The 10,274-nt window shown below is 36.6% G+C and overlaps 1 protein-coding gene across 2 annotated transcripts; it reads left to right on the top strand.

Annotated features, from left to right (window-relative positions):
* The first annotated feature begins 933 nt into the window (after positions 1-933).
* Positions 934-2,538, top strand: LOC130217476 (carbohydrate sulfotransferase 12). Of its 2 annotated transcripts, XM_056449690.1 has the most exons (3): positions 934-1,024; positions 1,120-1,200; positions 1,307-2,538. In XM_056449690.1, exons 2-3 carry the CDS (start codon positions 1,149-1,151, stop codon positions 2,371-2,373), a joined length of 1,119 nt encoding a protein of 372 aa, XP_056305665.1. In that variant the 5' UTR covers positions 934-1,024; positions 1,120-1,148; the 3' UTR covers positions 2,374-2,538. The 2 variants fall into 2 exon arrangements, with proteins under 2 accessions (XP_056305665.1, XP_056305595.1); XM_056449620.1 differs by having other exon boundaries at positions 1,120-2,538.
* Positions 2,539-10,274: the final 7,736 nt, after the last annotated feature.

Raw genomic sequence — 10,274 nt, 5'->3', positions numbered from 1 at the left:
AACTTTATTGTAGCTTTTTAACAGGAATGTATTTAAGATTCTTTTGAGATTTTATATGCTTTATCACAGACAGCACTGACAAAATTTTTGATGATTACATTTGAAACATGTTAATAAGCACTTGAAAATAAAGCATGGTTCAGAATGGGTTTTTTTTTTTTTTTTGGTCTATACCATGTCAGTTGTTAATTATGGAAAATAAATACAAAAACATGGCTGTATTCACCCTGTGTGTGCTGAAACATGCGTGGGTCTGGAGCTGGATATTATTGGCTTTTGTGTTCAACATGACAAAGGAACTCAAAGGTTTGGAACCACTTGAGGGTCAGTAAATAGGGAGTAAATTTACATTTCTGGGTGAACTAGCCCTTTAAATCACTTTTCTTTCCCCATTCTGTTCCTCAGTTTGAACTTCAACATTTTTTTCCTGACCATGCCTAAATGCGCCATTCAATTTTACTGATTTAATCTGCATCCAGCTGAAGACTTAACAGATGAGTGTATTTTTATATTTAAGCTAATTAAACAGTGAAATAAACAGGGAAATAAAGATTTTTTTATTTAAATTTAGCTGCTAGAATTTAGAGCATATATTTAAAGTACTAAATCCATCAGAATAAATTATTCACTAGAACAGTCTGTGTGTAGATGTGTGTGTTATTGCTTCTTCACATGAGAACAATCCCTCCAAAATCCCACTCAATCCCAAGGATTAAAATAACCATGGGAAACCAAAAAAATAGAGTAACTCATAAGTGCTTTTGGTTTACTTTTTCATTCTGAACTCGACACTGCAAGCCTGCCTGTCTGTTTTTAGCTGTGGTTTCCTGTGAATACTTGTGATACTTTTAGCTGAACCGTCTGGAATAACAGCATATGATTTAGTCCCGGCTGAAAGGCGGTGCGATTTTCCTGCGTTCACACCCTACTGTGAGCTTACATATGTAACTTCAAGCATTCCTGCCTCCTGAGAGTTTTGGAGTGAAATGTTCTGAAACCTGGAGCACGAAAGGACAAAATATGGGTGAGTGATTGATAATATTTTGTGTGAGTACATTTTTAAATTGAGACTTCAACGAATTGTACGTTTATTTATATATTCATGATGTTCTCCCCCAGAATTCCCAACTTGACTTATTTCAGAGATAATGTTACACATTCAAGATGGGATCCATTACAGACAGATTTCCAGTGAAAATGGTGAGGCAGCTGCAGTTTTTCCTTCTGTTGGGATCAGTGTTTATCATATTCTTCATTATAGTTCACTGGGATGAGGTAAAAGATGGGACTTTTTATCTGCACGCAGCTTTATCAACACCTGCGCTCCCAGCAAGTGTTGTGTCCTCTGAACGATGGACAAGCGAGGATTTGTTTATCTGGAAAGAGTCAAGCAGGTCAGTCAAACCAAACCTGACAATCATCTCAGCTCATCCAAACAATCTAACGCACATGTTCATGCAGTCTTCCTCCAAAAACCTCAAACTGCGTCAAGCGCGTCGCAAACGTATAATAAAAGAACTTTGTTCAGCCAACAGCAGTTTGATCTTCCCTGGAAAATTTAGGACATTTGACCAGATTCCAAGCAAAGAGCTGGACCATCTCATTGTGGATGATCGTCACGGAGTGATTTACTGTTTTGTACCCAAGGTAGCTTGTACCAACTGGAAACGAATCATGATTGTGCTCAGCCAAAAGCTGAAGGCACCTGATGGAGCTCCATATCTGGATCCTCTTGACATACCATCAGCTTTATCCCACAATGCTACTGTGCATCTGACATTCAACAAGTTTTGGAGGCTATTTGGTCATTTTTCACGTCCGTTAATGCATCACAAGCTGAAGAACTACACTAAGTTCCTTTTTGTACGGGATCCATTTGTACGACTGATTTCTGCTTTCCGGAACAAGTTTGCTTTGCCAAATGAGGATTTCTACAAACAGTTCGGCTCCACAATGCTTCAGCGTTATGCCAATATTTCTCAGCCCCCTGCTTCGGCTCAAGAGGCCTTCGCTGCAAGTATCAGACTGTCCTTTACTCACTTTATTAATTATCTGTTAGATCCAAAGACTGAAAAGGAGAAGCCGTTCAACGAGCATTGGCAGCAGATGCACAGACTTTGCCATCCATGCCAAATTGACTATGACTTTGTTGGGAAACTAGAAACTCTTCATGAGGACACAGAACATTTGCTGAAGATTCTTGGAATCAGTAATCAGATTCATTTTCCCCCAGGCTACCGTAATAGGACAGCTGTAAAATGGGAGCGAGAATGGTTTGCAAACGTTTCAGTAGCAGACAGGAGAAAACTTTACGGTCTCTATGAAGCAGATTTCAGATTGTTTGGATACAACAAACCTGAAACGCTTTTCTAATATACTGTTGAAAATAAAGGTTCCATAAGGGGGATATCACTGCAATTGCAATAGAAGAACCATTTAGGTTCCCAAAAACTTACAGTAAACATAAGAACTAAGTTTTGCATTTTTTTAAATTTCTGCAATAAAGAACCTTTTGCATTTGGAATTTAAGCGTTTCTCATAGATCATTCATTCATTTATTTTTCTTCGGCTTCTTCGAGTTCAGACTGCACGATTTTCAAAGTAGTCGTGTCACGAATGTTTTCACACTGCATGACTATCTGGACTAGCGTTTCATCGCTACTTTGTTTACACTGTAGAATGGATCGGCGACAGGGGGTTTTACACTGCATGACTTTAAAATAACAAGTTGGACAACTTTATCCAAACTACGTCTCACAACCAAACACGCGAGAAGTGACATGGAAACAACGCAAGGTCACGCATTAACTGTTATTAACTACATAATGGGAAAGAAGCCTTTTAATTGGGTAGTAAATGTACTTATTTTGCTCACCTGGCCTTTGAAGGAAATTAGCAATTTCTCTTCAACTTTTTTCTGTTTTGACCTGGTTGTGGTATTGCTCAGATGACACGTCAAACAGACACGGGTTCTCCTGCCAAATTTACTCTAGTTTTTCCTCTATTTCTTGGGTCCAAATAGACTGAGAAGAAGAAGCCCTTTTAACTTCTCCCCCAACCTCCTCTGGCCTGCAGATACCCACACTTGTGGATGCTGCTCTCTCATTGGCTGTAGGTAATCGCCGATGTTATTTTCAATCAGAACACATTTCACATGGCATGATTTTGAATCACCGACAGGTCCAGATATTTATAGTAGCACGCTAAATATCTCACGGGCGTCGGCAACTCATCAGCGATTCTCTTAGATCGTGTCTTTGATAGTTCACACTATGTTATTGTTACTCACATGAACGAGCACAGATTTGCCAGGGATTTCAGCCATTTGTCATTGGTTTCTCAAAACCTGTCGGCGAGTCAAAATCAGGGCTAAAATCATGTAGCCTGAACTCAGCATTAGTCTCTATTTCAGAGGTTGCCACAGCAGAATGAAACACCAACTCTTCCAGCATATGTTTTACGCAGCGGATGTCCTTCCAGCTGCAACCCAGTACTGGGAAACACCTATACACATTCATCCACACACGCACTAATACACAACAATTTAGTTTATTCAATTAGAAACACATCTTGTCCCAGCCGGGACTTGATCCCGAAACACTCTTGCTGTGAGGCGACAGTGAATAGTATGTTTTGGTACTTATATCTTTTCTAATTCATTTGACTAAAACCGTGAATTACAAGGTGACCAGTTTGCTTGCTTATGATTTGGATTTTCATGTAGCCCTTATAAGTATTTCAGTGATATGCACATTATTATGTTGCACATTATTATTATGTTGACTATACACCGAACTCATCAAAAAACTCTCTGGAAACTACACAGAAAAAATTTACTTATTGGATTTACAATTTTTTTAAGGTAAGTGGTTGTAAACAATTTATATGGGCTGAATTTAAACAAATTAAGTTAAATTAGTCAATTTAGTCAATTTAATTTGATTGTTCAAATTCAGCCCATATAAATCGTTTACAACCACTTACCTTAAAAAACGTAAATCCAATCAATATTTTTTTAGTACACAGTATAGCTAGAATTGACTGAACCTGTGCATTGGTTTGTTTTGACCACAAGGGCGCAGTGTGTATTAACTGATTTTTTGAAGCAAGCTTAATATACTGCATCTACGTTAGCAGCACTTGGAGCTCTGAAATTTTGACAGATCTTATGAATCTTTAATGCTGGGGGAAGTAAATCTTGAATTTATGAAATGAAGCATATTTTAACAGATCTCCAAAGTTCAGTGAAATTAGATTCTCCTGTTTTTATTCTAATCAAGACATCTGTCAGCAAAAGCAGATCATTCAAATGAATTGGAGATATTACATTATCTGAAAGTCTGATGTCTAATTTTCTTGTGTGAGACATATTCAGTTTCTGAAGTTTTACCAATATAATACATAATGTAAGAATATTATTATAGAAATCTATAATATTAGTGAATAAAATTATTATAAAATTAAATCAGATTTTCTTAACTTTTTAGTTCAACTGGTGAAAATGCACTTAAAACACTACCTTCATTCAATCTTTAACTTGAAAACCATCATGCATAAATTTGCCAGCAACAAAATAAATCAAACTGAAATTAATTTAACTATTAATAGTATCAATCATTCATTCATTCATTTTCTTTTCGGCTTAGTCCCTTTATTAATCCGGGGTCGCCACAGCAGAATGGACGGTAGGCTACATATAATTAATTCCTTATGAATTAATTAATTATTCATGAATAATTAATTTACCACCACCTATGATGAAGATGCCATCGTCCACCGCGATATTTTACATTAGACATCGTACGATGCCAAATTGGTCGACATCGCCCAACCCTAGTTGATTGAATTTTTAAAATGATCAATTAAGTTTTCTGTAATGATATTTATGACACTTTTTATTATATTTATGAAATTTTCATTACAAAAACACATGAGTAATTTTATTTGTTGTAAAATGTTTCTCGGTTATTTAAACTGAGCCATGATAAATAGCGATACTGTGCTGTGTTCCAAGTCTCATTTCTTCTTGACAAAAATGGAGAAGAAAAAATGTCCACGTTAATTCCAGTGAGCAAAAATCTGTTCTGGCTTGCTCTCTTTCTCCATCTCGCTTTAGTTCTTATCAAACTGACTAAAACTGGACAATCTGAAAGGTCAAGGGCAAATTCTCCACCGAGTCAAGAATTACCGCCCTCTTCAGCTTGCCTACGCTTCTGCTGTATGACAGCTTGAAAGGTTGTGTGGCAGCTTCTTTTAAAATCGCCCCTCTATGAGATGCTTCTGAATAAAGGTCAATACTAATGGCTGAGTCGGCCACAGGAACAGGATATAAGTACATTTTGGCTTCCTGTTACCCCTGTCCATGCTGACTCATGTCCATTATTACCTAAAAACCTACAGTGACCCACAGAAGAGATGCTACGTGTTGCTACATAATATGAACTTAATACAAAATAACAAAAAAAGATTAATAGAAAAAGAGAGCAGATCATGCTGGCAGCACTTTCTGTCAACAGTGAAAAAAGGAGACCTGAAATAATATATAATAAAGGGCTCATATTTTACCCCTTTTAAGATAGGTCTTTGGTGTCTCCAGAATGTCTCTGTAAAGTTTCAGCTCAAAATACCCATCAGATTATTAATTATACAATGCTGAATATGTACATTTTGGGGTTAAAGTAAATTGTAGTTGTTTTTATTGCCCGTTCCCACATGTATCTGCTTCTCCCACGTGTATCTGTCTGTGGACAGCATAACTTGTAGTAATTTAGAGAGGTGTAACTTGCAGTTATCAAGATCCCATTGAACCATGCACGATGCCACAACAAGATGTTGTTGGTAAGATGGCAGAAATACTTACCAGAGAACATTTTTCAGTAAATGTTTTCATGAGTTTTCTCCAAATTTATCCACAACCTATTCATTTAATGCATTATTATATTCATTCATTTAGCAACTCCAATGATGATAGTGACAGTTAGCCAACTCGGCGTCGCCACACGTGGTTGCAAATAACAGTACAATGACAAGCGTGTCAAGTATGAAAGCCTCTGCAACTTGTGGCTGTACGTTAATAACTGTGATAGTTGGGATTAGGGTTGTGGTAGGTGTAAACGTAAATAACGATAATGATTGAGTTTAAGTTTGGTGAAGGTGTAGACGTAATAAGTATTATGGTTGGGTTTAGGGTTGTGGTAGGTGTAGACGTTAATAACTGAGATGGTTGGGTTTAGGGTTGTGGTAGGAATAAACGTCAATAACTGTGATGGTTGGGATTAGGTGTGAAATAGGTGTAGATGTTAATAACTGATGGGTACAGCACTATCTTGCTGACAACATAGTTTTGACATGTGGGTCTCCATAACTTCAAGTTGAGCCTGTATTACATGAGCCCCTTCATGTTACGCCCCTGTCTTGTAGTCCACAGACAGACACTACTTATTTCTCCTGCTGCATCGAGTCAAATAAACAGCAGTAAGTGACAGAGACAGACATGGATGAAGCAGAGATTCAGTTTATGACTCAAAATACCAAGATTATTTGATGTATTTGTTGTGGAGTTTATTCAAGCCTTTCTGCAATGAGGAGTCACACACAAATGCTATTACAAAGTGCACAGTACACAAACACACACACACATTTAAGTTTGCACTGTTTTTGCATGTCTACTTGCAGCAAATGTGATAGGATACAAGTTATTATACACTGCTGTATGGATATCCATTATGCTACTGAACAAAATAAACCTGATTTAACGTCCACAAACCGGGACTCCTGTTGTGTGTTTAAAGCATTCTCCTCATTTATAGTTATAAACTGACGTTTATAGCTGTGCTCATTCCAGCACTTATGAATTATATGGATTTTACTGTCTTCTCTTTACAAACATGCACTGTTTTAAAAATGTTTTAAACTGGCAAAACGCATTCAGGATGTGCTGCTGATCACAGAAAGATGGATGAGATCTTTTATTAACAGTTTCTTTGCAACTCCTGTTCTGTTGACGTGTGTACTATGTTACTATGTATACTCACCATGTTAATACGCTCATGTCAACCAATTCAATGGGTGGGGAAACATTGTACTGTCACGTTGCGGTGGGCCTCAAAATCACAGGGATTTGGGTCCTATTTTAACGTCAGTAAATGTTAAAAAAAAGACTGGTTGTGTTAATATCACTCCAATACGACTGTGGACACACTACCTACACACAGTTCTGTCCAAACAGCTTCCAAAAGTTGATTTTGCATCATAGGTTCTCTTTAAAGTTCACCTCCAAGCAGTTTGGAAATTTTTAACCGTCACAATAAATATAATGTTTTTGTTTGTTTGTTTGTTTGTTTGTTTTAATCGGCTTTGCAATCCTGGCAGAATTTATCTAAATATGTTTAAAAACCTGATTTGTTTTTATACTACAGGGCTGTTGAATGCTTGATTCAGATTGTTTGATGAATGTTGGCTTATGTGGTATTATTTTCAGATGAACACACTAATTCAGTCGGCTCAACACTCTTATTTCCTTAGAAATAACTTTTTGGAATTAACCACAGAAGCCAAATATCATGGCAACATGACAAATACCTTGAAATACAAAATCTGAATGAACAATGTCTTCGGGTGTAGTAACCAGAAGCAGAATAATTGGCTGCAGTCCATTGAATTATTAATAAATAATGAACAGCCAAGGGGTACGAGCTACTCCGCATCACTTGAGGTGTGCATTAGGTTCTAATAATTCAACGGCCTGACATCAGTTATTCTTATTTACTTATAGCAATAAACAATAAATTTACACAAAAAATAAATCTACAGGCATCTTGGGTTGTTATGTTGTATGAGGAGGACTCTCCATAAAATGTATTCTTTTTTTCTACAGAACAAAACTTTAATACCATCCTATAAACCAAACCAATATGTAATCAAAACCCTCACAGAAAGCAGATAACATGATAACAGATTTGATGTACTGTATGATTTATAAGCTTATTTTCTTAAGAGGACCAAAAATGTCAAGCAATTACATTAAAAAAAATCTTTGAGGAGACATTTAGTTCACATAAAGAAAATACTTGGACCAGGGGCTTGTACCACAACACATTTGACACATTGGCTTAATGAGGACAACTTGACCCCCATACAAAATATATATTTTTTCATTTTAAAAAGTCCTGATTTTTGCTAAGTAAGCAGATTTGTAAGATTTTGCTTACTTCTGGGCTCAGTGTTATGCCATAATATGGTTTAGCACTGTAGGTAAGGGTATACACACAAAATGCCACAACAAAGAGGGAAAAACAGCTTAACAAAGGCACAGCTGGCTCGGCGACCAGGGTCATAAACATGTCATTTACTTACCAGAGGAGTTGTTCATAGACAGCTATTGATGTGGGTGTCGTGGCCTGGGCAGAAGAGTCAGCAGGTCACCACCTAATTTTCTAAGCAGCCTTTTACGGATTTTCATAATCGTAAAACTTCTTAAAATATCTGTTTTGTCTAATTAAAATATATAACTGAATATTGGGAAACAGTTTTTTAAATAGCTGTTATAGGGGAAGTGGTTGGAGTTTTGTGGAATGAACTATATTCTTGTTTATATTTATTTTTATGAGTTGTATTATTACTAAAATGTATTATTTATCTGCTTTCCGGGTTGCCCAAGAACATTGAAGATTGGCTGATGATAAATGCATAAGGGCAAACCAAGGAAAAAAGTATATTGTTCACAAATCCAGTTAATTTTGCAGGCTGGCCAATCACATCTCAGTTACTTGGAAGAATATTTTAGAGGTAGTAAAAACAGGCCCTGCAGGTGTTTACATTTTGATTTTGGGATAGCTCCCTTTTAATTACATTTTTATTTAATGTCTTGCTTCAGAAAAACAATAACATGAATGTATATTATGCGTGGTATGAGACAACGAAAAAAATATCCAAAAAATACTATTGGAAAATAATAAAAAGTAATTCTTTTCAATATAAAATGGATTTGTGGTTGTGTTTCTTTGTGTCTGTGAGAGGAAATATCAAATGAGAGTCTTGTTAGTCTTACCTAAAAAGATTTGCCCTTGCTTAAACCATTTAAAGAAACAAACCACACAGACCTGATATCAGAGCAACTGAATGTGCACTGACAGAATCAATACTTTGCTCTTTAACCTCTTTAACCTTGTGACGTACATTTCTTCTGCTTTTTATCCTGTGTTTTTTTTATTTTATGTGTCAACAACAGAGAACAGAGTGTGACTTACCTCTGTCCTCGGGCGTTTTCCTTTTTCAGGGAAGCATTTTAATTATTTCAAAACCAGCAAATCCCATGACTGGAGGCGGTGGGTGTCACAAGATATTTAAACCGGCATACATTCATATATGACGGGGTAAAATCCCAAAAATATTAGGTAAAAAAAACAGTGGGGAACTGAGAAAAACGTCAGAAAAAGACCGCGAAACACAATGCTGCCATGACGTCACTTCTGTGTTACAGGCACTCACGTATGGATGTAAAAACGAAAGTGCTGTAGTTATTTATTATTATATTACACATTTTTACAGCTAAATATATTACAAAAAACGTAAGTAATTTGCGTGAAATGTGTTTATGTAACCGTGTTATGGCCGCAAAATTCTCGAATTGAAGAATTAGCTAAAAACTAGCAGCCTATTTGATTAGCTCTTTTAATTGAACAGAATACCGTCTTTATTTTGGACTTTAATTTAGACTTATACAGTACTAATTATATTGTTGCAGTATCATATTTTGTTTCTTTTAAGAGAAAACTGTTTTGGCTTTAGTCAAATTTTCACAATTTATGAAAACAGAAGCATTTGCTTTTGTTGTTTTTACCAATAATCGAGTATTTGAAATGAATTTCTTTTCTGACCTAACACTATTCTATATCATTTTAGTCTATACAGTGATAAAGGCTGTAACAATCAGCATTACATTATACAAAAACATTATCCTTATGAGGGTGACACAGTGGCTCAGTGGTTAGCACTGTTGTTACAGCAAGAAGGTCGTTGGTTCGAACCCCGGCTGGGTCAGTTGGCATCTGTGTGGGGTTTGCATGTTCTCCTTTTGTTGGTGTAGGTTTCCTTCGGGTGTTCCAGTTTCCCCCACAGTCCAAAGACATGCGCTATTGGTGAATTGGATGAACTAAATTGTCCGTAGCGTATGAGTGCGTGTGTGTGGGTGTTTCCCAGTATTGGGTTGCTGCTGAAAGGGCATCCGCTGCGTAAAACATATGCCGGAATAGCAGGAGGTTCATTCTGCTGTG

Source organism: Danio aesculapii, chromosome 1 (assembly GCF_903798145.1).
Source record: "Danio aesculapii chromosome 1, fDanAes4.1, whole genome shotgun sequence".
Taxonomy (NCBI): domain Eukaryota; kingdom Metazoa; phylum Chordata; class Actinopteri; order Cypriniformes; family Danionidae; genus Danio; species Danio aesculapii.
This window is presented reverse-complemented; position numbering and strand designations above follow the sequence as displayed.